General features: G+C 52.5%; 9 protein-coding genes across 9 annotated transcripts; 4 read left to right on the top strand and 5 right to left on the bottom strand.

The window, feature by feature from the left end:
• Positions 1-739: 739 nt before the first annotated feature.
• AIM24 (Altered inheritance of mitochondria protein 24) lies at positions 740-2,053 on the bottom strand (the record flags this gene model as incomplete). Its single annotated transcript, XM_014692184.1, has 3 exons — positions 740-1,594; positions 1,681-1,799; positions 1,873-2,053. The coding sequence occupies 3 exons, from the start codon at positions 2,051-2,053 to the stop codon at positions 740-742; spliced, it is 1,155 nt and encodes a 384-aa protein (XP_014547670.1).
• A 490-nt stretch (positions 2,054-2,543) lies between these two features.
• kif22 (Kinesin-like protein KIF22) lies at positions 2,544-4,669 on the top strand (the record flags this gene model as incomplete). The annotated part of the gene is made up of 2 exons (XM_014692183.1): positions 2,544-2,754; positions 2,859-4,669. 2 exons carry the CDS (start codon positions 2,544-2,546, stop codon positions 4,667-4,669), a joined length of 2,022 nt encoding a protein of 673 aa, XP_014547669.1.
• Positions 4,670-6,149: 1,480 nt separating this feature from the next.
• Positions 6,150-6,533, bottom strand: G6M90_00g043330 (uncharacterized protein; the record flags this gene model as incomplete). Its single annotated transcript, XM_014692182.1, has 1 exon — positions 6,150-6,533. One exon carries the CDS (start codon positions 6,531-6,533, stop codon positions 6,150-6,152), a length of 384 nt encoding a protein of 127 aa, XP_014547668.1.
• A 3,113-nt stretch (positions 6,534-9,646) lies between these two features.
• Positions 9,647-12,674, top strand: pls (Pyrolysin; the record flags this gene model as incomplete). Its single annotated transcript, XM_066130321.1, has 11 exons — positions 9,647-9,802; positions 9,861-10,210; positions 10,544-10,598; positions 10,648-10,716; positions 10,765-11,609; positions 11,665-11,774; positions 11,837-11,918; positions 11,974-12,061; positions 12,121-12,362; positions 12,426-12,513; positions 12,564-12,674. 11 exons carry the CDS (start codon positions 9,647-9,649, stop codon positions 12,672-12,674), a joined length of 2,196 nt encoding a protein of 731 aa, XP_065986475.1.
• Positions 12,675-12,877: 203 nt separating this feature from the next.
• ZRT1_0 (Zinc-regulated transporter 1) lies at positions 12,878-14,748 on the bottom strand (the record flags this gene model as incomplete). The annotated part of the gene is made up of 7 exons (XM_066130320.1): positions 12,878-13,452; positions 13,535-13,787; positions 13,855-13,967; positions 14,030-14,151; positions 14,218-14,358; positions 14,421-14,525; positions 14,594-14,748. The coding sequence occupies 7 exons, from the start codon at positions 14,746-14,748 to the stop codon at positions 12,878-12,880; spliced, it is 1,464 nt and encodes a 487-aa protein (XP_065986229.1).
• Positions 14,749-16,676: 1,928 nt separating this feature from the next.
• msh-2 (DNA mismatch repair protein msh-2) lies at positions 16,677-19,588 on the top strand (the record flags this gene model as incomplete). The annotated part of the gene is made up of 3 exons (XM_014692179.1): positions 16,677-16,700; positions 16,791-16,922; positions 16,976-19,588. The coding sequence occupies 3 exons, from the start codon at positions 16,677-16,679 to the stop codon at positions 19,586-19,588; spliced, it is 2,769 nt and encodes a 922-aa protein (XP_014547665.1).
• Positions 19,589-20,170: 582 nt separating this feature from the next.
• NDUA21 (NADH-ubiquinone oxidoreductase 21 subunit) lies at positions 20,171-21,061 on the bottom strand (the record flags this gene model as incomplete). The annotated part of the gene is made up of 4 exons (XM_014692178.1): positions 20,171-20,274; positions 20,348-20,536; positions 20,618-20,737; positions 20,851-21,061. 4 exons carry the CDS (start codon positions 21,059-21,061, stop codon positions 20,171-20,173), a joined length of 624 nt encoding a protein of 207 aa, XP_014547664.1.
• A 600-nt stretch (positions 21,062-21,661) lies between these two features.
• Positions 21,662-22,996, top strand: TRM10 (tRNA (guanine(9)-N1)-methyltransferase; the record flags this gene model as incomplete). Its single annotated transcript, XM_014692177.1, has 1 exon — positions 21,662-22,996. One exon carries the CDS (start codon positions 21,662-21,664, stop codon positions 22,994-22,996), a length of 1,335 nt encoding a protein of 444 aa, XP_014547663.1.
• Positions 22,997-23,207: 211 nt separating this feature from the next.
• pri1 (DNA primase small subunit) lies at positions 23,208-25,014 on the bottom strand (the record flags this gene model as incomplete). Its single annotated transcript, XM_014692176.1, has 4 exons — positions 23,208-23,832; positions 23,909-24,355; positions 24,439-24,633; positions 24,740-25,014. The coding sequence occupies 4 exons, from the start codon at positions 25,012-25,014 to the stop codon at positions 23,208-23,210; spliced, it is 1,542 nt and encodes a 513-aa protein (XP_014547662.1).
• Between the last annotated feature and the right edge of the window lie 2,175 nt (positions 25,015-27,189).

Below are 27,189 nucleotides of genomic sequence, written 5' to 3'. Positions count from 1 at the left end.
ATGCGTATTTGGTGGTTCTTTATTGGCTATTCCGTGTCTCGCCCGTCCAGAGAGATCCGGGGGACCTGAGCGCCGGTTGTTATTGTGACTGCCGGGTTTCTATTGTGCCCGCGGCGACCAAAACTGTCAGACATCCCGGGCTTGGCAGTGCATTGGCAACAAGCAAGCAAGCAACTGTGTCGGTAGAGTCACTCAAGGCATGGTTGTCGGCGCAAACCCTCCAAGGGCCGCATGGCTGCGTTATGGCACCGCGAAACGATTCAAACACCCATGAGCTGGAAATGCATTCACCAGCTCCCGCCACGGGCGCCGGCGCGTGATGACTATGGAAGTATAGCAACTGTTCATGCGGATGAGCGGACAGTATACACGGCGCAAAGGGGCGGTAGATATCCGGTGGTTTGTTTGACGCCCACATAGAAAAGAGAAATGTATGACTGAAACACGACGAACCTTGCCGGCCGAGACGCCTGTACTCTGCATGTCAATATGGACATCTGATTTTGATTTACACCCGCAACGTTGGATGCGAGTACCTGTGACACGCCCGGTCCCAAACCCGGCCCCAGCGGAATGACAACTGGGAGGAGAAAGCTCGCTGTCGTCCACTCAAAATCTATGAATATTCAGTAGCTTGTCTTGTAGTACTAATACACTTCTACCGTCAATATGGAATACAAATGAGCAAACGTGTCTTGTTCGTGTCATTTTGGCTCTCCCCAGCCAACAGCGCTTCTCATTACCGCACAAACTCCTTCAGCTCCCTTCCCTCTTCTAATACAACCTTGCTGTCTTTCGGCGGCGATCCAACTTGCAGATTGCTGGCGGCCTCGTCTGCTTGAGACTTGTCTAGCACCTGCCCTCCCTGCTTCGGCTTGTTCGCCAGCTCGACAGCTGAGGGTAATACTCCCGCCGGTGCATCGGCAATTTCATTGACTTGCTCTCGAGACAAGACATCTGCGACACGCACACCCCGACTTGACATCAGGATGGTGGCAGGGCCCTTGAACTGAAGGAATAGACGGTCACCCCAGATGGTTCGTCGTGCCATGGTTCGGAAGTTGTGCAAAGCCCCAGCAAGAAATTTGTAGACATCCGAGTTTCGCACCGTCTTGACAAACTCCATCTCTGGAATCCAAGATGTTAATGAGGGCACCTGAAGACGCAGGCTGGTGCTCTTGAAACGGAATGGCTGCGGTGCGTTTCTTGAAACAGAGTAAGCGACAACGCTGCCCGGATGGGCGACAAACTCTTCGCCTTCTCCCAGTGTAAGCTGGTAGATTTGTCCAGGAGCAGATAGGGCGGCCAGTCCCCGCCCAGTTAACTGTGTACTGCCCCAGTGTGCAAGCGCAAGCCTGCGCTGGATCCGGGAAGACAGTGTCAAAGTGTGGCCTGTCCAAGCGAGGAGCGCATTTCGTTGCGAAACCATCCAATCGGTAGTGCCATCGAGGTGAAGCACGGTAAACGTAGTCGTCGGTGATTTTGTCGAGATGAGAGCGGTAATGGGTGTCGTCGCGGAAATTCGCTGGTAGACAAACGGAACTCCGAAAGCAGCTCGGGTTACAGGATTCAACAGTGACAAGGTCGATTGGGCCTTGGGCAAGCATGCAGTTAGAAGTATTTCCCCAACAAGTTTGGACCGAATCGCATGCCATAATCACACCGCTTCATCATTCATACATTATCTGGCTTTCCAGCTACAGCAACAAGTGTGCCCCGCCTCGTGTAAAGTTTCTGCGATGCTGAAAGGGTGACGGATAGCAGTGAGTATGGAGATCCAAGAACTTCGAATCGAGCATCTGTAAAAGTCCCATGTTAGCTTCAAACTATGCTGAGCCAAGCTAGGAGTGCGAAAATGAGCAGTCGGCTTACCGGCCATATCTCGCGCGCCGTCAATGGGAGCTCCGAAGGCATCGCCCGGCACCCTTGGGGACTCGGTGCTCGGTGCGGTGCTAATGTGAATACTCCTGCATTGCCAGCAGACAAAGGACGCGGGCCGCTGAAGACGCAGACCACGTGTCGACCTCACCAGCGGCGAAGACCCTCGCATCATGGCGTCGCAGTCTCTTTGAGGAGACTTTTGTTCGTCCGTGGCGGTCGCAAGAACGGACGGTTGACGTCGATGCGCAGCTCACACATGCTTGGGTGGCACGCTTGGCTGGGAGGGCGGCTTTTTCCGATGCCGTCCACTGGCCCCACCATCGTGGGCAGCCCTGTTGAGATGACCCGGCTATTGGCTGGAGCTGTCGTTGCCCAGACAACCATGCCAATCTCGCTTTGCTTTGCCAATGAATTGGCACCTCCACACCAAAGATCCTGGCTGGACCTAGTACTCCGTAGTTACTCGGTTTGCCAGCGAGTTTCCATCACCCGTCATCTCCCTGGACACAAGTATCGTGTACGGGAGTAGTGCCGGGAGCGTTCATTGTAAATCGCCGTCGCGTGCTTCGGGTTGCATCGCGACGTTCCCTTTGTCACTTGGCGTCCTTTCTGTCGTGTCTGGTGCTTTGCCTTGCATGCCTTCTTTCCCTTAAACATCAGCCATGTCCGTTCGTGTTGTTGCGAGGATACGTCCGCTGCTGGAGACAGAGCTGGACAAGGACATCATTGTTCGTCCTGACGGTGCTGAAGCAGGCGGGCCGCACACCATTGTCAAGATCCCCAACCCGAAGAACCAGGCTGAGGACTTTTCCTTTGCGTTCAATGCCGTATACGATCAGTCGACATCACAAGAGACGCTGTTTACTTCTGAAGGTATGGGTTGCAAAAGGAACGGCAGTTCCTGTCCTTGCCCCTCTCCAAACGTCTGAAGGACGCGTCCACCTCTGTCCCTCCCCCAATGCTAAAGCCTTGAACAGTACAGCCGCATCTCAAGTCACTATTCCAGGGATATGATGTCACAATATTCGCCTACGGCGTCACTGGCACGGGGAAGACGCACACTATGCGTGGCGGTCTCAAGCTCGCCGACCGAGGAGTTATTCCCCGGCTTTTGAGCGGCGTGTTTCGAAGAGGCAAGAAGATTGCCAAGGACTCCGAGGGCAACACGACGGTAAACGTCAGCCTGTCGTACTACGAGATTTACAATGACAAGGTGTTTGACTTGCTCGAGCCGCCCGAGAAGAGAACACCATCCGGACTGCCCCTTCGCGCCGAGGCCAGCGGGAGAACCGTTGTAGCTGGGCTATCTGAGCGAGCCTGCGAGGACCTCCGAGACTTTGAGAAGCTGTACATTGAGGCTAACAACAACCGTGTTACCGCGTCCACAAAGCTGAACGCGCACAGTAGTCGGAGTCACGCCATCCTCCGCGTCAAGGTAACCCAAACCACGGACGAAATGATCCGTGAGAGTACTGTATCTGCCATTGACTTGGCAGGTTCAGAAGACAACCGCCGCACTGACAATGGCAAGGAGAGACTGGTCGAATCGGCGGCTATCAACAAGAGCCTCTTTGTCCTCAGCCAGTGTATCGATGCCATTTCAAGAGGTGACAAGCGCATTCCGTATAGAGAATCCAAAATGACCCGGATTCTCTCCCTTGGTCAGAACAACGGCATCACTATTATGTTCTTGAACCTGGCTCCTCTCCGCAGCTACCACCTTGACACCCTGAGCAGTCTAAACGTCAGTTCCCGGGCGAAGCGGATAGAAGTCCGCGAGATTGAGAACGAAGTAGTGTTCAAGCAGTTCCCCAGATCGGCGGGCTCTCATACCGTTCAGCGCCAGCCGCTTCGACCGCTGGCTCATGCCTTGAGCGCTCACAACGTGCACAATGGCAACGTAGCTGCCAAAGGTTCTGCAGACGTAACTCGACCCATCAAGTCGTTCAGTGTTTACACAGACAAGGCCAGGCAGTCTCCGACCAAGACCATCTCCATGGCAACATCGCTGCCGCGACCTGCTGCTGTAAATGTTAGTTTGGTGCCTCGCCTCAGCGCCGCCTACAAGCGCCCATCGGACCACGAGAGCGGAATTGCGAGACCCAGAAAGCTTGCTCGACCGTCCATTGATGAGCCATCCATCACAGTAACTGCATCACAAATTGAGGCCATGGTCGAGAAAAAGGTTGGCGAGATCTTGGCAGCGAGGACGGCCGCCGAGAAGGCAGTGCAAAGCCAAAATCGCGGTGCGTCTTCTCAACATGACGTTAGCGAAGCTATGCAAAGACGCCTAGAGGCCCTCGAGCGGCGCATCGAGAGTGAAGATGCTCGTGTAGACTCGAAGTCTGATGGTCTGCGATTTCTGCTGGCTGCCAGGCAACACAGGGAGAAGGGTGACGACGCCTCGGCATTGAGAGCTTACGAAATGGCTCTGCCATTCTTTCCAGGACAGGCCAAGTTGATTGGGAAGATTCAACGCCTGAGAAACCGATTGGGAATTTCCGTCGAGCAGACTTGCGTCATGAGAAGCCCCATGAGGAGCCCCCTGAGACACGACAAAAAATTGAGACGGACACGCCTCACAATCAACCCTGACGGCACAAGCTCCGGCCAGGACGAAACGGATGTTGAGGAGGAGTTTTTAGATGATGACACTGTCAGGATCAAGCCGCGAAAGTCGAGGTCGAAATCCATGGCCAAGCTGCAAGTATACGGTGACGTCAACGAAACGACAACTGTACTAGGTGCTCGGGATCTGGCTCCTTCAAGGGGGCTCGTGAGTTACTAAATGGCGGCGGTTTGGCCATTTGAGGATGTAAAAGCCATTTTGTTTTGCATATGCATCATATAAATAGAGAGTTTGGAGAGGGTGTGATTTGCATACCCTGCGTATGCAGGGCTAGCATATTTGAATGGCGTTGAGCGGCATAGTGTGGGATGGGACGGTCTGCGTACCTGCTTGGGCAACGAACATGGCGTAGTTGCATGTTTGCCATGTCTGTGAATAAGGTGTTTGAATATATCCGCATCAAAGTCTAGCTTTTTTTTAAGCCACATGATGTGATGTGTCTCAGTCGATAGCTTGCCCTGCAGCGTCGGGCGAGAAGGCGACTGTCTTCATGGTCCGGGTCCGGCCAGGCATCTTATACAAGTTATTTCAGTTCACCCAAGTAGACATCTGTGTCGTGGATTTTTTTTTTCATTCTTTGCCAGCACATCAAATGAACCCTTCTCTTCCCTTTTGTGTGTGTGTGTGTGTGTGTCAAGCCAAACAAGGTAAAGCATCAAGACGTTATTTCCGTAGTCGCCGCGACGGCGTTCCCCACAACGGCCAATGGCTCCAGGGCCAATCGACACCACATGCAGAGACTTGAAACTCACCAGACACCAGACATGACAGCTTGACAGCGGCATTGGCGACGAGCACTCGGTCCCCAGGGCATGAACGCCCCCCCACCGGTTTCAAACCTCGTCGGTCTCACGAGGCGCCCTTCTCCAGCGGACGACATCAGCTCGAAACAAACTGGTTCAGGACTGTCGCACCGTTCAGTTGGGTGCTCACACGAGACACTTTGCCACCGGTGTCTAAAACGACAGGGTCAGAGACATGGTGGCCCTCGTGCCACGTCTGGCCCTTTGTGCAATTGATTCTTCCAGTCCACGGGGAGGAGGGGACTGATTACAGCTTCGGCCCTCTGAAGGAACAGAGCGCACATGTAGAAGAAAAAAAAGTGTCAACATTTTCATCCAGACAAATCTATGTACAAGTGGAAGCCCGTGGTTTTAAAAAAACCAAAATACGCTCTACAAGCATGTACGGCAAAACCACGCACAAGAGCTCCAATATGAAGCCGTCGAGACTCGACGTGCCCGATGGCCAGTGCTTTTTGGATGTACCCAACTCCCTGAAGACGGAACCTCAGAACCGATGAGGCCGTGACCCATGAATCCCCCCCCTTCACACCCCCCAAAAAATTAAAAAATAACGAGGTTGATGACGAACGCTGAACTAGGCATGACGAGGTAATTCGTGAAAGAGTCGCACCCGTGTTATTTCCTCGCGACGGGAGAGATCCATTAGACATATTCTTTGCTCTTCCTTTGCCCTCCCTCCTTGCGGACCTGGAAACCATCTCGTTGATTTCCGCCATGTTCTCTCAACGTGGCGGGCCCTTGGACCGAGGGTTTCAAGGATGTATCCTTGCAAAGGGCGCATCTCACATCAGGCCATGTTAAACAACTATACACACAAGAAGCAAGTTGGAACATCATCTGATCATGCTGGTGCGTCGCTCGACAACTCGCGGTCTTTCCTTGGATCCGAAAACACTGCCGAGGCTGGGGATGGAACTGAATCGGCTCAACTTTTTGCGCTCAGGCATGGAGATTTCCGGGCGGGACTCGGGGGGGAAAGCAGTGACGGGCATATTTTTGCCGGGCGATACCATTTCACCGTGGAGTGCATCTACATGATCGTTGCTGGAATCTGTGGACGAGCCAGTGGTGTTTGGCGTTTGGTAGACGTATTCGCCGTCAACGTAGATTGCATTCGACTGGAAGGTAGATCGGCGATTGCGACGACGGGTATATCGCTGCTCGAGGCGGAAGAGCTCCAGTTTGGCCTGGATTCTGTCGATGAGGCTTTGGCCCATGATGGGTGAAGGGTAGAGCGAAGTAGCTGGTCGGAGAAGAAGAGGAAATGAACGTCCTGCCCTGTTCCAGTTGGAAGAAGCCGATTGGAGCTGTTTCGACTGCGCAAGTGGCCACCAAGAGAAGGCAGATAGGGAGTACGGGGGTGAACAGGAGTTGAAGCCGCCGTCGAGATTAAAGACTGAGGAGTAGTAGTTCCGCCGAATGAGGATATAAAAAGGAAGGGTGCGCGCCTCGAGAGCAGCTGGTACTAATTTGGCGGTTACGAGGCTGCTTGACCGGTTTTGTGATTTCAAAACGAGAGTGTGCTGAGAGCAATTTGATGTAGGGATTCACCAGGAGTATCCCAATCTTGGCCCAAGGGGAACGATAGCAAAGGAAAAAAGAGCGAGAGCACAATCAGTGCAGGGGTAACTGGTGAGAGTGATAGCGAAAAGGAGGGACGGACATGGACGACACGACGAAGTAGCAGTAGAGCGGGAGAAGGTCCAGATGTCGACATGGACTGACTGGGACATGGAGTGAGTGGATGGTCCTGGATGGACGGTGGATGCGCAACAGGGGATGCTTTTAGCTTAGTGGCCTGGATGATTGGCAACTTTGGCTGCTGGGTCCATTTCGGGTGTCCGGGTCTGGGTGTTGGGCAACGTAATTGGCCGGCTGTTTTGACTGGTTGCAGGAATCAACCCTCAGAATAGACCGGGGGGCCGGCTGCCGCTGGCAGGGGCATTGAATGGTCAACGGTGCTAAGAGCTGAGTGGTGTGGTTCCTGTATCAGAGACGTCCAGATGTCGGTGGTATCCATGCGCCCACCAGGTGCCCAGCACCACAGAATACGGAGTGTACCACTAGTATTCCCTACCACCCCAGGATTTAATTCAAGTAATATCTGGCACCGCGGCGACATGGCAACACGGCAACAGGGTTACCTCCTCACGACAGGCTCGTGGGCGCCGCTGGCAGGCACCCAGCCAGATCCTCAGTACAGTCAATACTACTAACCAAGTTATTAGTACTAGTAGATTGAAAACACAGCATGTTGTTGGCTGGCTGGCGGAATGCTCCGTGCTAGTACTCGGTCTGGAGCGCCGGGCCAACTGGTGAGCCTGGCATAGTGTACATGTACGGAGTATGCCTAGGTGCGCAAGTTGTTATAGTGATGCCCACCAGTGAAAAGACCCAGCTTGGTGGCGTGGCTGTAGAGTCCTTGGTACGGAGTATCGGATGGCGCAAGCACATGCAGGCTGATATGGATTTCTCGCAATGCAAGCTGCAGGTAACTTAGTCATTTGTATCCAAATGTGCCAACTTGTTGCTCTGGACCGTTCGGCGTTTCTTGCTTGTCTCTACCTAGCTGACTCTCCAATGCTCGCCATCGAGAATCCCCCTACCATGACGGTTTGCTGTGTATGTATGTACATACAATTAATTATTCGGCTCCCCAACTTTGAATATTCCAAGCTAGTCTGTGCGTTCGGTGCTACGGGCCCGGTGTCAAGCCATGGCGGCGCTGATGATGTCTAATTTCTCAACCGTGGATCGTCATTGGAGTTTCCGTGCGCCGATCATGGCGGAGGTCAAAATGGGGAAATGAAAACAACGCCTTATGGCTGATGATTATTAGTCGAGTTGATGCGAAAGAGAGTTTTGTACAGAATCCTTCGTATCCATGCTTCAACTACCCAGATCGGAACATGTCTCGTGCCCACTTCGCATCAATTGCCATGAGTGATGCCTATGCACCACTTTGAAGCAGCCACTGGCTGCCCGACTGGTGACTGCTTTCGAACATTCAAAGTCTACCTAGCACGTACAGTACTTCCATACAACCTTGAAAGTTTAGCGCAGGTACGAAATGCGGAAGCGCATGCAGCAATCGTGTGGGGGTACAATCCGGTCATGTCGTCTTTCGTAGTCCGTTGACCGTTTCTCCCGCCCATGTTGCTTGTTGAGGACAAGCCTTTGCGTTAGATTGGCTCATCTCACGGTGCTACTCTGCATGTCGACAACCGTGGACCGCCAACCGCCTCACGTCGTGTCGCCCTCTCGTCGCGCTTGGGTTATCAACCGCCAAACCGGTATTGTCGGATACTCCCTAACACTCACCGTCACACTAAACGGTGGTGCATACAGTGGGTGTACATGACTTGTTCTTTCGTTCACCCGTGTAACCCAACCAATAATCTCGGAAACAATGGCGCCAGCTCCTGCGTTCACGTAGTTTCTGTATGCCATCCACCTGTACCCACTTGGGCAAGATTCGTAAAGTTGCTTGATCCAGCTCATCCACTCTATCAGCATTCTGGAACGATTACCCGCTTTCCCTTGATCTCTTCTTCCAATCCGCTAGTCAGGGAGGCTTCTTGTGAGATGATCCGCACGACACCTCTGGCTGCAAGTTGGTATCTGCAGACTAGTCGTGGAAGAGGACCATCAAGTGTGGCTCATTTATTTGCCTGTTTCTTCTTTGAGACAGAAGACCTGTCGACCTCATTAGCCATTGTGCAGAACACATTTTTTCAATCGAAGCAACGCCCCTTCGGCTAATTGTCCCGTGTGTTTGTCTCGTTGAAAAGCGATGATTATCTGCCAAGGTGGCATCCCGTTTGCGTGGAGTCTTGCGACGAGGTCATGTCAAAACCATGTTGTCTCTCAAGCTTGTCATGCCTCAGTCCGTCCTCGTCAATATCACCAACAAATGTTGCATGTTTGCATCTTGGGTTGGTATCATCTCCCTGGGCACAGAGGCTTGTGTGACCCGTTCCTTCCTCTTGTGATTTCTCTCCCCATATGAACCAATGGGAGAGCTAAATAGTAGCGACCTGGTGTGATCTAGCCGAAGCGGACAAGAGCCATGAAGCGAATTCAAACAAATCTATCTAGGTAGTCGTGGCCGTGTATTAGATCATCACTCATCTTCCTGCTTCATTTGCAACCGCCATTGTTCCTTGAAGTCCCACACATATGAACGCCTAAAGACTCGGCGACGAACTCTCAGTTAATAGGGTGCTAATTAGCTTCTTTCCAAGTTCATCCCTTGTTCAAACTAACCAGACTTGACAATACGAAGCTGTTTACCCGAGACATACCTCACGATCCCCCTCATCGAGCCAAAATGCTGGTTCCCTCTGTGCTTCATGTGCTAGCAGCGGGCATTCTATCTAATGCTGCAGCGGCTATCACCAACCTACCGGCCTGGTCACTGTCGACAAACTCGAACGGTGCACCGGGCAACGGGATAGTACAAAAGTACATCGTCGAAACTACCGGGGTATCCAATACAACTCTGCATTCTCCGTCGTCCTTCGGGTACTAACCTCATGTATCAGGGAGACTCCCCACAGTTCTTATCTCGACTTTTCGATAATCTACATGCAGGTGATCATGAGCAATTTGAGTGCGAAGACATTTTTACCGGAGCCACGGTTACCACATATGCTGAAAACATTGATCTCATCCAAGCCATTCCCGGTGTAGTCAATGTGTGGCCTGTCACAACGCTGTCAACCCCTCGCTCGCCGGATGTCACCAATCAAATCAACGAAAATCGGCTAGTCAACTACTCAGTTCACCATTGGACCGGGGTAGACAAGCTTCACAAGGCTGGAATGAGAGGAAAAGGCGTCAAAGTCGCCGTTGTGGACACCGGAATCGACTATTCCCACCTAGCAGTTCGTGCGTGAGAATCAAGAATATGACTGTACTGGTCTACTGACTCCTATAGCTTGGCGGCTGTTTCGGCCCCGGATGCAAGGTAGCCGGAGGATATGATCTTATAGGACCAGAATGTACTCTCATAGTCCCACCCTCGTCAATGCAGAGCCCTTGACTCAGGCTTTACAGGGAATTCTCGTTCTGAGCGGACTCGCCCTAAGAAACCGGATAATAATCCCATGGACTATAAAGGGCATGGGACTCACGTCGCTGGAATAATAGCGGGTGAAAACGAATGGCTAGTTATAATTATAACCAACTACCTCCCGGCGAATATTGCTGATAGTTTTCGAAACAGGTTTACTGGGGTGGCCCCTGGCGCAGAACTCTTGATATTCAAGGTCTTCTCAGATGTATGTCAGACAGATTCCCTAGAAAGCTTACAGCTTACAGGAACCGCAGGCGCCTACCCCATCAGATACAACCGAAGACGTCCTTATACAAGCCTTCTGTGACGCATATACTGCCGGCGTATGTGATTCTTCTCCCTCCTTCAGGATTTAAATTGACTCGTGACAGGCCGATGTAATTACAGCCAGTGTCAACCGACCCGGTGGATTCATCGATAGTCCGTGGGCTTTGGTTGCCAGCCGAATTGTTGAACGCGGAGTATTTGTATCTATCGCAGCAGGGAATGAGGGAACAAGAGGGCCGTTTTACTCTGGAGTTGGATCGAACGGGCGCCACGTCGTCTCCGTGGCAGCCATTAATGCCACTGGCAATCCCCTACTATCAGACTCAGATTCACAGCATAGACCAATTGCCGCATACTTTACTTCTTGGGGGCCAACAAACGAACTCACCATGAAACCAGACATCGGGGCACCTGGGTACAATATTCTCAGTACTTATCTTGACCAAGGATTTGAGACAGACAGTGGATCGTCTATGGCGGCACCTTACATCGCTGGCATCGCAGCTTTATATATCGCACACCATGGCGGTAGAGAGCTCCATGGCCCAAGTTTTGCACAAAGCCTGGCTCAAAGAATTGTTGCGAGTGGTCGAAATGTTGCTTGGAGTGCAGGCGAGGTTGTTCTCAACGAATCTGCGCCCCCTTTCCAGGTCGGGACGGGGCTAGTGGACGCCTGGAAGGTATTGAATTATACCACGCAGGTTTCGTTTGAACCCATCTCGCTTCTCGATACCGAGTTGTTCCAAGCTGAGTGGGATATTGAAATAACGAACAACGCAAACCAAACAGTTAAATACACGTTTGAACACGAGTCTCTCCCAGGAGTAGAAATATATGATGGAGTCAGCGATATTCGCCCTTTATCCCAGCTACAGCCTCTCAGAATTGTGCCAGGCGTTTCTCTCCCTCCAGACACGACCCTTCACTCTGGTCAGACCAAGACATTCAGGTAGGCAAGTCCCGTTAAAGACTAGTCAGGTGAGGCTGATTTTTCCTCCATGTAGAGTTAGATTTGAGCTGCCGACTGGGGCCGACGATGACATGCTTCCATTATACAGTGGCAAAATATGGATGAAAGGCAACAATGGCGAGCAGCTATGCATTCCGTACGGAGGTAACCACTATATTTTATTGTATACACCTTCTAGAATCTAGGCAACTGATAATTTGTGGCAGGGGCTGCTTATGATACCGAGAAAGCATTTGACACGATGTTCGATGGTGCACCTATTATAGACGGTTGGCACGGCGGTGCTACGTTTGTGAACAATGATCGCCTTTACTGTCTGCATACACTAATGTCATCACTACAGGTGGTCTTTTGACCCTGCAAAAACGCCTAGCGACTTTGCAGATGTATCCAGTCGACTCAGCTACCCCTGTTTCCATCTCCGCTGGGATGTAAGTTAAATTTGAAACCTTATGCGTCTTATAGGTTGGCTGTACTAATCTTGGACCAGATTTTCGAAGCTGGTTGGACTGAATCACAATGGCGATACCCTCTCGAAATCGGAAAAAAACAATATATCGGGTCTGCTACTTCCGTGCGTGATTCAGACAAGTTCTTATGGTTCGATGCGTCAGATGTCGACATAAATGACACTGTTTCATTCCCCCTGACTCGAATACCTCGAGGATATCAGCGATATTGGTGGTTCGGAAAATTGTCAAACGGAACACAGATATCTCCAGGCAACTACACGTAAAAAAACAAGAATACTTCGTTCAGTCGTGTAAAGAAGATTTAGCTAACGATTTTTATTAGCATGCGCATTGCTGCCTTGCGGCCATACGGGAACCCAAAAATATCGGATCACTGGGATGTTGTAGACTTGGATAGACACACAATCCAAGTACTGCCACGAAATGCGACCAATTCTACTATTACTAAATTGATGAACAGAAACTGGTGCAGAGGAATGAACCGCAGAGAGATGACTTTCACAATGTTATAACAGATGTTATCCATCTGTCAAATGTACTCATGGAAAAGCATAACTTCCAGTTGTTATAAGCTATAAGCTACTTTCTCTACTAGATGGCATGCCAGATAGCGAGCTTTTTCCTCCGTCATAAGGATAATACCAATTTTTTAAGGTTGCAAACAATCTTTGCATGCTCGGGGAATCGAATGCGTTTTTTGGGGTGTTACTTTCGCCGATGATTTCGGTCGACATCATTTTAACAATAAGCCAGAAAAAGAAAACTATGCGTAGTCTACGCCCACTTGCCCAGGAAGCTCATCAGCACCATACCAGCCACGAGACCAAATAACCCAAGGCCGACGGTAAGCATATCTGCATCAGCCAACTCGGCTTTGTGACCATGAGAGCCAGTCATCCAGTCAGCTGCCCACATTTCCACAACGCCAGTCCAAACCAAGATGCCGGCCGAAAGGGCGTCCAGGGTGCCGATTGCGAGGAGGGTTGATCTGTCGTTGCCATTGAACTTTTGCAGGACACCAATGCCGATGGCCATGCCAATGGGCGTAACGAATGCGAAGAGGGAAGCAAGACCGAGTTTCTTCTTCATGGACAGTGTAGGGGGCTCAAAAGTCGAGGAGGCGTCTGCTGTCTCCTCAGTCGGAGAATTAACTGACTTGTCCGTATCATTTTCGACGGCTCTGTCAGAGTGGTTGACGGCGGGAGGCAGGAGGTGGACATCGGCGGAACTTCCAATCGTGGCAATTCGGGTTCCGAGCGCCAGGCCTTCGAAGACTTGGTGGAAAAGAATGACAATGAACAAGGTAATGAAGAAGGAATCTCCAGCGACGACAAGAGTCAACCCGATAACTGATCAAGAGGTTAACAAGCCATAATACAAATATTTGTGCACGATGCCGGTAATGGGAATAGGGGGGCAAAGGTTTCTCACGCAAAGAATGGAACAGGATTCCCGCCTCCATGACCAAGATGCTCACCACCTCGGTGGACAACAAGGCCTCCGCTTGTTTCTCTCTAGTCAACAAGGCAGTGGACCTGGTCTTGGCAAGGACGATCCGATGACCAATGTATTCGACCAGGAAGGAGAGGAAGATGCCGGCCATGAGGATGGCGGCTGTGGTTCCTTCGTAGCCCAGTTCGCCGATGCACTTGTTGCCGAACATGAGGGAGGCATGGGTGAAGAGCTGAGCAAAAAAGATGTTAGGTTTTGCTCTCGGTGTTGGACGAAGAGTTGGCTGGGGGGGGACTTACATGAACAAAGGCGGTTGAGATGATGATGCCGGTACCGAATTGTTTGAGGAGCGTGAAGATTGTGGACAGTCTCCTGGGTAGGACTCTGTGTAGGAAGATGGGACCAAATACACCTGTCTTTTCGTTAGTGCATGTCGTGTATGTTTTGTCACCTGGCTGGAGTTTTGGAGCGTACCCAAGGCACTCGAGGCCATGATGACGAAGAGCAGGCCGACTCGCAGGCCAATGTTGTAATCCCTGGGAGTGGTATCGCATTTTGGCGCGGCGTTCTCACTTTCGTCGCCGCCTACGCAGTGTCTAATGAACAGTTAGCCGAGTTGAAGACGGGGTGGAAGTCTGAAAAGGGGCCGAGATTTGACGTACTCTACGCCGGCGTGGAAATGACAGTGCTGGTGGCCGCTGTCTTTGGAATCGGAGCCATGTTGGTCTCCTCCTTGATGGGCGTCGCCTTCGGCACCGGGGACGTTGACTTGGACATCGTCTCCGTTGGGGGCGATGCAGAACCTGTCAATGCTGTCAGCATACACAGAGAAATACAGCTGCTAAGAGGATAGAATCAAAAATACGTTTCAGCGCCATGGCTGTGGCATCCCGTAAATTGGGCGGGAATGTCTGTGGTCTGGGTGGGCGTGGTGTGAACGAGATATTCGGTTGCTCCCGCCAGACAGAACCTACAACATGATACTTGTGAGTTGGATGCGCTCCCATGACGGATCAGATTCCTCCAGGGCGTACATACACTTGGGATCCGTGAAGATGGCAGTCGGTAACAGCGGTAATCTGTGGTGCGGCCGCACTTGTAGGAGACGGCGCAGCGGTCTGTCGTGGATAGATGTTGTTTGCGGTTGCGGCGCCCAAGAGGGCCAGTCCGGCCAGTGAGGAGGATACGTGCATGATTGAAAATATTTTCTAATTGTCGGGGTGATTGGATTGTGCAAAGAGGAAAGAGCGCGGCGATTTGTCGTCGAAATCCGTAACTGTTTTTTTGCAGAGAGGCAGGCTGCTTCTTTAAGTAGTCGAAGGCATGTACGATTGGTTGGTTGGTGTTGCTGCAACTCGACAAGATTTAAGCTTGCAACTTAAGCTTCATTAGCCACGCCAAATGTTGGCAGATTTCGGAGCCGGTGTATGTATGGGTGATGCAAGGGCCGGATAGCCAGAAGCCGTGGACGACTTGGGGCATTTAAGCTTGGGCTATACAGTTATAATAAAGTATCGGTGAACCGCGAGGCCAATCCACAAAAGTCACTTGGTGGCCGAACTTGAAGGGGAAAAGGATTGATTCAGCGACAGTAATACCCACCCCACGCATGCCCTTGTGCCTCCATCTCGATGCACAGCCCTTGTTGTCGAGCAGCACTAGGGGAAAAAAATTCGGCCTTGGCTCTGACGCTTTGGGCGGCTGGCATCAGCTTGTCGACGATGGTGAACCTTGATGGATACAATGATTGGCGGAGGGGCGGCAGCACCTTGATGGTATGGACGATCCTTGTTGCCAAGACCAGCTACCTCGCGGTTTACATGCGCTGTTATTGCATTCTGACCTCGACATTGGTCATAGTAATCAAGGTTGCCTTGACGTTCGTTGGTGATGAAAGCCCTCGGGTTTGATGCCGGCGCGGAGGCGTCCAGAAGGGGCAACGCCATTTTCATTATGACAGAAGGCCGATCTGCCAAGACTATATTAACCATAAAGTTGTCCGCCCAGGTGTCCCATGTGTCGTGCCAGGAGCGTGACCTTGCGATAGGATGGGTCTTGACTCTTCTCTTGGGTATGAAGTGTAGTATGTATGTACAACGTATGTATGCACATAAGTAGTACTCCGTAGCCGAGCGGCAACTGACGGGAATAACCCCCTTGCTGTGTGGCCTGGACTTGTCCGAATAGTGGCCAATTCTATAGACGATTCGGCCATCCAGAGTCCTTGGCGCGTTTGCAGTCTGCAATATAGTCACGGAGCCTTGTTCATCATGTGTGTAAGCACACCGCTGTGCACCCGAGCTGAGATGAACCGTCCACTAGCACACAGGTTGCAGGTATTTGGCAACAAAAGTGCTTTCCATAGCGTGACATTGTGTGCACAAGGTTTACCCATCATCATCCCGAGGCGTAAAACATTGCATGGGGTGTCATCTCATGCAGGAATTGACGGGATGGACAAGGGCAGGCCGTCATTAGCCACGGCCATGGTCCGGCCGGTCTATCAGACCATGGCTACGCTTGGAATCGGTTAGTTAGCCTCCTCGTAAATTCAGTATAGGTGTCGCTTCAAGTGCTGGACGTTCACCTGCTGCTCTCTCGCTGATACTGCATCGGTGTTCGTCGCTCGGGAGGCCAAAGTACCAGTTGACCTCTTCTGTGGAGTGTGGAGTGGCGGTTCTGGGTGCGGTGTGCATCAAAGACATCGATAAGTGCAATACTGAGTACAATATTCTGGAGGAGGCATAGGGTTCGCGAGGCCTCCGTATTTATAAGTTTTTTGCAGACAAAGCAATTCTGCGGAGAGTCCTTGGTGCTGGTAGTTACATGTAGATAGATGCTTTCCGTCCCTGAGTTGGCCTGCTGGCCACACGACATGATGGTGGTCAGCCACCGTCAGCCACGGTTAGCCACCGGTTGCAAGAGCTCCCAACCCCAACCAGCAACTTCAATGTTGGGAAATTAGTGGGTCGCGCTGCCACAGACACTTTAATTGAAATCCCCCAAAAACGCGTCTCCCAAGCTCAGTGGGATTGGCGACGCGACTTGACTTTCACAACTCCGTCATTGCCCGTCCTTTGGTTCAAGGTGTGTGACGCCCAACGAGGAAGAATTCTGCACTATGGCTTCAAGACCCGAATTAAAGGTGAGCACCTGCAAAAAAAAAACGACGCCTTCTGTGTTGACTTTCTATGTATTTATTCGCTGACTCGCGACTCGACTCGACTCGACTTAGCTCGACGACGAGGGCGGCTTCATTCGTTTCTACAAGTCACTTCCCGATGTAGGGGAGGACACTATCAGAATATTTGACCGGGGCGACTGGTATACTGCGCATGGTGACAATGCCTCGTTCATCGCGAAGACGGTAATTATCTGCGTTCGACTCTCCTCAGCCACTGGTGTGCTAATGTCAGCCAGGTTTACAAAACGACATCCGTTCTCCGCCAACTCGGGCGAAACGACCACACCGGGCTCCCATCCGTAACAATGACCGTTACCGTGTTTCGTCAGTTTCTCAGAGAAGCTTTGTTCAAGCTGGGCAAGCGCATTGAAATCTGGGAGAGCCCGAGTGGCCGGATGAACTGGAAATGCGTCAAACAAGCTTCCCCCGGCAATCTGCAAGACATCGAGGATGACCTGGGCGGTCAAATCGAATCGGCGCCCATGATCATAGCAGTCAAGATTTCAGCGAAAGCTTCCGAGGCAAGGAATGTCGGCGTGTGTTTTGCAGATGCCAGTGTGAGAGAACTTGGCGTCAGCGAGTTCCTAGACAACGATCTCTACTCCAACTTTGAGTCCTTACTCATTCAACTGGGTGTTCGGGAATGTCTCATCCAGCTCGATAAAGGCGACAAGGATAAGGACCCCGAATTAGCTAAACTCAGACAAATCATTGACAACTGCGGAGTCGCTATTGCAGAACGTCCTGCGGGGGATTTTGGTACACGAGATATCGAGCAGGACCTCGCTCGTTTGCTAAAGGACGATAAGTCGGTGAATCTCCTCCCCCAGACTGATCTGAAGCTTGCAATGGGGTCCGCTGCCTCATTAATCAAATATCTCGGAGTTCTGCAAGACCCTTCAAACTTTGGGCAGTATCACCTCTATCAGCACGACCTTGCACAGTTTATGAAGCTGGATGCAGCGGCTTTGAAAGCCCTTAATTTGATGCCTGGTCCACGGGACGGGTCAAAGACTATGAGCATTTACGGCGTCCTCAATCATTGCAAGACGCCAGTGGGCAGCCGCTTGCTCGCTCAATGGTTGAAGCAGCCCCTGATGGACAAGGACGAGATTGAGAAGCGCCAACAGCTAGTGGAGGCATTCTTCACCGACACTGAGCTGAGACAAACGATGCAGGAAGAACATCTTCGCTCCGTGCCGGACCTCTATCGCCTATCAAAGAGGTTTCAGCGAGGCAAGGCAAACTTGGAAGATGTCGTTCGTGCGTACCAGGTTGTGATTCGACTTCCTGGATTCATTGGCACTTTTGAAGGGGTCATGGATGAGGCTTATCGAGATCCTCTTGATATAGCCTACACGACCAAGTTGCGCGAGCTTTCTGATAATCTCGGCAAATTGCAAGACATGGTGGAACAGACAGTTGATCTGGATGCCCTCGACAGGCATGAATACATTATCAAATCCGAGTACGATCAGGGCCTGCAAACTATTCGCAAGAAGCTCAATCAGCTCGACCGCGACATCCGAGCAGAATTTCACGAGGCTGCGCGGGACCTAGGTCAGGAAGCAGACAAGAAGATATTCCTAGAGACTAGCCACAAGGTACATGGAGTTTGCATGCGATTGACCAGGCAAGAAGCCGGCTGTATTCGAAACAAGTCAAGTTATCAAGAATGCTCTACACAAAAGAACGGCGTCTACTTCACCACAAAAAAGATGCAGTCTTACCGACGGGAGTACGATCAGCTATCGCAGAATTACAACAGAACCCAGAGCAGTCTGGTCAACGAGGTTGTCAATGTTGCATCGTCATACTGCCCCGTTCTCGAGCGCCTTGCCGGAGTCCTGGCTCACCTTGATGTGATTGTTTCGCTCGCCCATTGCTCCGTCCATGCCCCAGAGGCATATGTCCGGCCCAAGATTCACACCCGAGGTGAAGGCCAAACCCGGTTAATCGGTGCCCGCCATCCCTGCATGGAGCTGCAGGATGATGTACAATTCATCACCAACGACCTCGAGTTTACCAGAGACAAGTCGTCCTTCTTGATCATCACTGGCCCCAACATGGGCGGCAAATCTACCTACATCCGCCAGGCTGGTGTCATTGCGCTCATGGCCCAGATTGGCTGCTTTGTACCTTGCGCCGAGGCAGAGCTCACCATCTTTGATTCCATTCTCGCTCGCGTTGGCGCCAGTGACTCACAGCTAAAGGGTGTCTCTACATTCATGGCCGAGATGCTAGAAACGGCAAATATTCTAAAATCCGCCACAAAGGAGTCCTTGATCATTATTGATGAGCTTGGACGAGGCACATCGACATACGACGGCTTTGGGCTGGCGTGGGCCATTTCAGAACACATTGTCAAGGAAATCGGCTGCTTTGCCATGTTTGCAACTCACTTCCATGAACTGACGGCCCTGGCAGATCAATATCCCCAGGTGCGCAACCTCCACGTCACGGCACACATTAGCGGCACAGGCAAGGACAATAGCAAGCGCGAAGTCACGCTGTTGTACAAGGTAGAGCCCGGTATCTGCGACCAGAGTTTCGGTATTCACGTCGCGGAGTTGGTTCGCTTTCCGGACAAGGTGGTCCGGATGGCGAAGCGTAAGGCCGATGAGCTGGAAGACTTTACAACAAAGCATGAGGACAATGCACTGGCTTACAGCAAGGAAGATGTTGAAGAGGGCAGCGCAATGCTCAAGCAGCTATTGATACAGTGGAAGGAGCAGGTCGGCAAGGGAGAGATGAGCCAGGAAGAGAAGGTCTCTAAGCTGAAGGAGCTTGTGGCTGCTGATTCGAAGCTACTGGCGAACCCGTTCTTTCAATCCGTTAAGGCTCTGTAATCAAAGGTCCGAGTGTGAGTGTGAGTGGCACGGGTAATGCTCCAGGCGAGATAGGTTTTGGGCTTGTACAATATTCGGATTCGTTGGTCGAGGCGTTGGTAGTTTGGGGGGTTTATATTTGGGCATGTAGAAGGATGGGTACACAGTAAACAAAATAACTTTGAACGGGCACGCTCCTGTGTTGTGTCAACTGTCCCCCGGCTTTAGTGTTCAGCCAGATGCTGGTTCTCTAGATATGAGTGCACGGATCAGATACGGTAACACGTCTGGCTGGGTATTGCCATGCCGAGGAGTATAAACAGCAAACTAAGCCATGGTCATCTTTGGAAGAGGCAAGCACCGCACCCCAATGCCGTGTCGCCTTCTTCCGCAATAAATACCATTACTGCAGGTTATCTTAATTCAAACCCAACGACAGCACCACAGTCACATCGTATTAGGGAAGCTCATTTTAACGTGCTTGACACAAAACAAAGAAACTCCATTTCTCTAGTAATGACATCTCTTCCCCCCGCCCCCGGAAGAGGTATATACATTTTCTCTGACGGGCGCGTGCTTCCTTCTCAACTATACATGTCCTCTTTATTGGCTGCCCTCCACGGTAGCCTTGACGGGGTCGATCTCGAATCCGTACGTCTCCTTGATGCGCTCGCGTCTCCGCTCCTCATATCCAGGAGGCTGAATGCCTATTGCGGTCATGATTAGCAGGCCGTAGAACAAAAAAAACTACTTCAAAGGGCTACCCAAGTCGGCGCGTACCTCGTCCCTCGCCAATCTCGGCAACAGTCTGCTCCACGGGTAGCCTGGTCGTCCTTCTGATCCTCTCCTTGCGCTCGAACTCGTCAGACTCCTTTTTGAAGGAGTCAATGCGGCCACCGAGGAAGTACAGTGCGCCTTGGATGGCGCCCACGGCACTGCCTAGACCCACGACGACGGGCATTCGCCGAGCTGTATTGTTTTCAACCCACGGCATGGTTAGATGACTTGTCATTCGCGGTGTGCGTGTCTATTGTAGATGTTGCGACGTACAGGGAAGGCCCAAGACACCACCGCACATGAAACCGCCAAAGGCGGCGGACCATGCGTCCTCCTTTTCGCGCAGGTTCATCATGGTTCTGGAGAAGAAAGCGTATGCGGCGGGGCCGGCAGCTGCAACACACACGAAAAACCAACCCGTTAGTCTCGCGAATTTTGAGAGCTCGCCGCATTGCCAGTTGCCAATTGCAGTGACAGGCTGGCGGGTCAGCGGGGGCATTTCATACCGCAGATTCCGATAATGGGGGCGCCGCGGGTAAATACTCCCAGGGCGCCGACGTTGCGCTTCGACATGGCGTTGCGAATGGCGGCGAGGAAGAAGCCGCCTCCCAGACCGACCACGGCGGTCTTGGCCGTCTCGTCGAGGACATCGTGAGGAGCGTAGGGCTTGTCAGACTCCAGCGGAGCCTGGTGGCTCGGGCTCGATTGGTGATCCATGGCGCCGGGCTGCGATGGTTTGATGAGGAGCTGTTTGAAAGCTGGTTGTACGCAGGCTGGTCAAGACGGGATCTGGGGTGAAGACGATGGCTTCACGTGATTTGTGAGCAATTCAACGATGCAGATTGGCTGGGTCGCAGCTTGGGTGCCAGAGTCTCCGCTTTTAGCTGGGATGGTTAGGACTGGTCAAGCTGAGGCTCACTAACAATTTACTCTTACCGGACTCTTCCTGTGCTCACACGACAAGTGAGTGAGTGAGTGAGTGAGTGAGCTCAGCACGCGATTGGGCTCAACACAGGCAAAATTCATATTTTGAGCCCGGCTTTTCTTGTCAGCCGCCATATGACTTTTCTTGTTACAGGCCCGTCGTTCATTTCGATCCTGTTAATCAATCCCGGAGCAAGCTTCTGCATGAAGCAGCAAAATTTTTCTTTTGGGCCATTCCATATAAGTCACAACTCATCGACGAGTGAACACCCCTTAAAAGTCCACCATTAAACATTCGCATAACCCAGAAACTACATCCAGCAGAAACCCGTAAGTTCACCAGATATTAACAGAGGCATTCTACCAAAAGAAGAAGAAAAAAAAGAGACATCAATGGAGATTGCCGAAGCCAGTACTACCAGCGGCCAGACGGCGCAAGCCGACCAGCAACAACCCCAAGAAACCACCACCACCAAAACCACCACACCAGCAGCAGACCAAACAACCACAGCCGGAGCAGAAAATGCAGAGCCAGCGGCGCCCATGTCCAAAAACGCGCTCAAGCGCCTCCGCCGCGCGCAAGAGTGGGAGGACGGGCGGGAGGACCGCAAGCGACGCCGGCGAGAGAAGCGCGTGGCCGGCAAGGCCCGGCGCCGCGAGGAGCGAGCAGAGCTGCTGGCCCAGGGAGCCGACCCTGCCGTGCTGTTTGCCAAGCGCGCGCCGGCGCGGCTCGTCCCCGTCTCGCTCATCCTGGACTGCGACTTCGAGGCCTACATGACGGACAAGGAGCGCGTCTCGCTGTCGAGCCAGGTGACGCGGTGCTACTCGGAGAACCGCAACTTCAAGTACAAGGCGCACCTCTGGATCAGCGGGTGGCGGGGCAAGCTGAGGGAGCGCTTCGAGACGGCCATGGAGAGCCAGCACGCCCACTGGAAGGGCGTCAGCCTGGAGGAGGGCGACTTCTTGGCCGCGGCGGCGCGGGCGCGGGAGGGCATGAGGTCCGCCGAGGGCGGCGAGATGGCAGACTCCCTGCAGAGGAGTGCCGACGCGGCGGCGGCCAACAGGTGGGAAAGGGACGAGAGGGAGCCGTTCCCCCTGCCCGGGCCGGTGCCCGAGCTCGACGCCGAGCACGCCGACGTGGTCTATCTGACGTCCGAGTCGCCCTACACGCTGGAGAGGCTGGAGCCGAACACGAGCTATGTCATCGGCGGGCTGGTGGACAAGAACCGCGAAAAGGGGCTGTGTTACAGACGAGCCGTGGAAAGGGGCATCCGCACGGCGAGGCTGCCGATAGGGCAGTACATGAAGCTGCGGACGCGGCAGATTCTCGCCACGAACCACGTCGTGGAGATTATGTTGCGGTGGCTCGAGTGCGAGGACTGGGCCGAGGCGTTTATGCGTGTTATTCCGAAAAGAAAGGGCTTTGAGATGATTGCAGACGGGGATGAGGATAAGACGGGCAATGGCGGTGAAGACGGGGATCAAGGAGATCAGGGGGAGGACGGAGAGGAGAACAAAGAGGGTGGAGAGAAGAACGGAGAGGAGGACAAAGAGGACGGGAAAAAGAGCGGAGAGGATAAAGAGAAGAACGGAGAGGACGGAGAGAAGGATAAAGAGGATGAAGAGGATGAAGAGAAAAACAAAGAGGACGGGAAGAAGAATAAAGAGGACGGAGAGCAGAACGGAGAGGACGAGACCAAGGGCAGCAATAGTCAAGACCCAAAGTAGAGCTGGGAACGACACAAAAAGGTCCAGGTATATACGTGTTATTTATTAGACTCGTGGTTACGCCAGCCAATTTTCAGACATGTTCATTATAGTTATATCCCAAAACAAAAGGCCAATGGATAAATACCTTTACTGAAATGCATCACGCATGACCCTCGTGGAAGGCTTCATTTCATGTCCGACAACGCATGCTTCATCTATTTGTTCAACGTTAGAAATCCATCAAGTCCTCCCGCTCCCTCTTTGTCCGCACATCTCTTTCGTCCTTCATGATTCCGTTGACAAATGTCCGGAAATATTCGACATACGGTTTGAGGCTCGTCTTTTCCCAATCCGAGATACCTTTGCCATTGTCGTCCTGGCTTGCGGCGCCGTCGTCTCCTTTCCAAGAATCAATCTCCCCTAGAAGTTCCTGGACGGTAGGAACTGCCAAGGGGTCGAAATCCTCGAGTTCTCTCGTGTCAATTGGCACACAGACACGGCCGGTGCCGGGATGCACTACGAAGGGACTCTTGAGCAAATGGTTGAGTTTCTTGCTAACCTCGATATCGAGTCGTGGGTAGGTATATTCAAGGACAATGTCTTGCTTGGCTTCAAGGAGCGCCCGCGCATCCAGGTTCTTGCTAGCGCCAGTCTTGGCCAGAGCGTCAATGTCTGCCCATTTGGATACTGAAGCTCTTCCAGGGGCGGCATCCCATTTACGACGTAGGGATTCGTTCAGGTTGCGATCGGGAAGTAACTGCAAGAGTTTCTCATATCGTTCCTCCGTGCCCCAGGGGTCTTGTACTTCCAGAACGTCTTCCTGGAAGTGGGTCTTGAGAATCTCAAGACTTCGACTACGGCCTTTGTTAGTATTCGCCCAACAACAACAACCCCGTCACGGAGGTGCCAAGCTTCAAAGTGCAAACTTACGCCAAGTGAGGGTGCAATGGCCTCCGGACGTTGACCTTCTTGCCACTTTGCGCTCCTCCCTTGACAACCTCAAGATAGCCGGCAATGGCCTTCCTCTTCTGATCGTCTAGACTGCGAACTTTCTTATCGCATACCCAAGCGTGGGCACCACGTCGACCCGAGTACACCCACATGATGTGCTTGAAGCCAAAGTCTTCACGCAGCGCAGCATCGACAACCTTGATAGCCATGGTCATGAACTTCCAGCACTTGTTACAAATGTTGGCCTTGTCGCAGCAGGTTCGGATATCGTCATAGTCCGTCAAATCGATATCGAAGCAGAGTTCCTTGGCGAGTGGTTTGAAAGCAGATGAGTTGCGGAGCATCTTGCGGTCTCGCGGATTTGTAGAGTACACGGGGCCGATTTCGAAACGTGAGGGCATGAGACGGAGGACGTCTTTGCGGAGGCTTCAAGAAGAATCATGTTAGTACCGCAACAGGCAAGCAGAGAAGGGCGGGGTGTTGATGCCAAAGAGCGGTGCTGTACGCACAGGTCAGCTGTTGCAAACGACTGATATCGCAGGTACGCGTCATTTTGGAGAGTGAAGGCGAATTCTCGATTTCCAAAGTCGTTGGTGGGAGTTGGGCTATGATTCAGCCACTGGAAGAGCTGGCGCCACGGAAACAGACGTTGGTAGAAACTCCTCATAACCTCGGGATCGGATGCTTTTAACGCACCAATGTCACTGTATAGGGCTGGTCAATACTTTTTGTGCTCACCAGTCATCACCCAGCGAGGTCTCAATTCAATGACTCAAGGGTAACACATCGAAAAAGGGCCTCGCAACTTACGTTGGCGATGGTATCCTTGCTGGTGGGCTGGAGGGCGGTTGCTTAACTGGCGCAGAACTAGGAAACTCTTCGTCGTCCGAATCGTCGGTATCAACCATATCGGTAAGCTTGATCTCTTTCTTGACAAGAGCGACATCATCTGCATCATGGTCCATGTCAACGTCGTCGCCGTCACTGGCGGCCGGGCCCATGCGGCTAGCAACGCCAGAGTCGTCCATGGGTTCGTCCTTGACGGCACCTGGAGACGACTTTGCGCCCGTGATTGAATGTGGCATTTCAGGTCTAAACTGAGTGCCGGGATGGTCTGCGGATGGCAAAGTCGATTGAATGTTGGTTCGGTGAAGCGCAAGACACTGGAGGGTACTCGGTATCGGTTGTGAGGTTTAGCAGAAAGCGCGTCAGACGCGTAAATGGGCGCGTAAATGGATGTAGGCTGTCACGGCTTCACTAGTATGTACTAGTACGTACCAGCCACAGCCACAACCACAACCACTGCCACGAGTATCAGCCACAGACATGGACATAATAGCCACTGCCAGCGCTGTCGAGTACCTGCCAATGTGCAAACATTGAATCTCGCAAAATACGCCGTCCTCGAGCACAAGTCTGCTCCTCGCGGCAAGCACCTGGTCGCACTGGCCGACACAGCCCGTTTGCCCTTGAACTCTGTGATTCTGTCAAATTAGGCACTCTGCGCTTTCGCGCGTTGCACAGAGCGCACAAGTGTGACGTGCACGTTCAATATGTATGTTGCCACGGTCCCACGGTCCCACGGTCCCACAAACAGCCCCGGTCGTATTTCGGGGTCGCATCTCCTAGTTCAGCGCTCAAGGGCGGCCTCTTGGCGAATTCGAGACCTGTCAAAGCTGGAGAAGATGCACGTCATCACACGGTCTAGAATACCGTCTGGTTCGTAATACCATCACAACAGCTCGCCTTTTGACACGGCCATCAAGATGCTGGGTGAGACCAGTCGCGCGCCTGACAGGCTGGGACGCGGCCCGTCTCTCTCTCTCTCTCTCTCTTTTTTTTTTTTTTTTTTGCACCGCCCGTGCAATTAAATTGCAGTGTGTTGCTTCTCTTCAGAAATTTGGAAAATGGAGCTGTTTTGCCAAAGAGGCAAACTTCACCACCAGCGGGGGGCCAGACAAGATGGGACCAGACGTCGAGTCTCCGGGACTTGTCCGTGTGCCCCCTCCAAAATTTCCAGAAAATGAGACCCTGCACGACCATGGAACCAATTCTTCCTGTAAAGGCCCGCTTCTCGTTGCCGTCAAAACGCATCTGGACGGATCCCTCGTCGCCCTCTCCAGCCGCAGTCGTCACCGTTCGTACATGTAGCATCCGTGCCATCTGATAAACACGTCAATTGGCAGCGGGCATCCCCGCGGAGTTGTCCGCAGACGGCCAGGCCATGGCGAGACTGCATCGATTTTCCTGCACGGCTTGCGTCCCTGGCTTGTCGAGCACAACAGAGTATTGGGGCCTAGAATCTCCCCTTGGACCCCCAGCGACTCCGGGGCGTCGAGCAAGCAGCCGGTTTCCTTGGCTACTTGACACGAATATGTGGCCAGCCCGTTCCTGTCCGTTTCACCTCGAGTGCAACCATTCTTGCCCCTGCCACGCCGCACTCGGGCACTCGGTACTCGGTACTCGGCCCCCGTTGCGCCGCTGCCCGACGACCCAGGTACGCGGTACCCCCGTGCCTGGTTTTCCCCAAAGGGGTCAATCAGTCTGGTGGGCGAAGAAAAAAAAAGGGGATCGGCGTCATATACTACACACTATTGCATCGTCAACAAGGCTGCCTGCCCTCCTCAAAAATTCCAGAACCCCCCAGCGGCCCGAGCCACCCCTTCTTCTCGGCCGGCAAAACAAAAAAAAAAAAAATGGTCTGTGCCCACCCTCCCTTTGCAAAGCAAAAAACCCCCATCGTGTTTGCTGTCATGAGTCTGGTCGCCCAACCCGCTTCGCCGTGGCTCCGAGGCTCCGACCAGACCCCGCCTACGCGCCGGTCCAGACCGTGATGGACCATCAGCCCGGAGCCGGGATCCCGGACCAGGAGATTGGCGCCACACTCTGGAGCTGGTCGCTATTATTATATCAGCCTGCCCGATGCCCTCTCTCTCCCTTGCACCCCCTCACTTTCAAGATCCTCGATACTCCAGCCTCTGCTATAGCTTGTGATCCGAAGGAGGGAAAAGGTGCAGTCCATGGCGCTGCCTCGTGGTGCTTCTTCTTCCCAATTTATAAACTGTGGCCCAGCCTTTTTTTTCATTTAGCACTTGTTACAAGGCATGTGCTCGTCGTCAGGCATCATGGAAGGCAGTTGGGTCAATGTGTGCAACTTCCAGCACTCTCGGTATGCATTGAAGAAGAAAAATGGTGAGTTGACGTTAGCAGCGCCTATATACCAAGCTTCCCTTTTTTTTCTTTCTCTTTTGAATTAAGTT

Source organism: Metarhizium brunneum, chromosome 2, assembly GCF_013426205.1.
Source record: "Metarhizium brunneum chromosome 2, complete sequence".
Classification (NCBI taxonomy): Eukaryota; Fungi; Ascomycota; class Sordariomycetes; order Hypocreales; family Clavicipitaceae; genus Metarhizium; species Metarhizium brunneum.
Note: the sequence above shows the minus strand (reverse complement) of the source record. Positions and strands in the feature narration are given on the sequence as shown.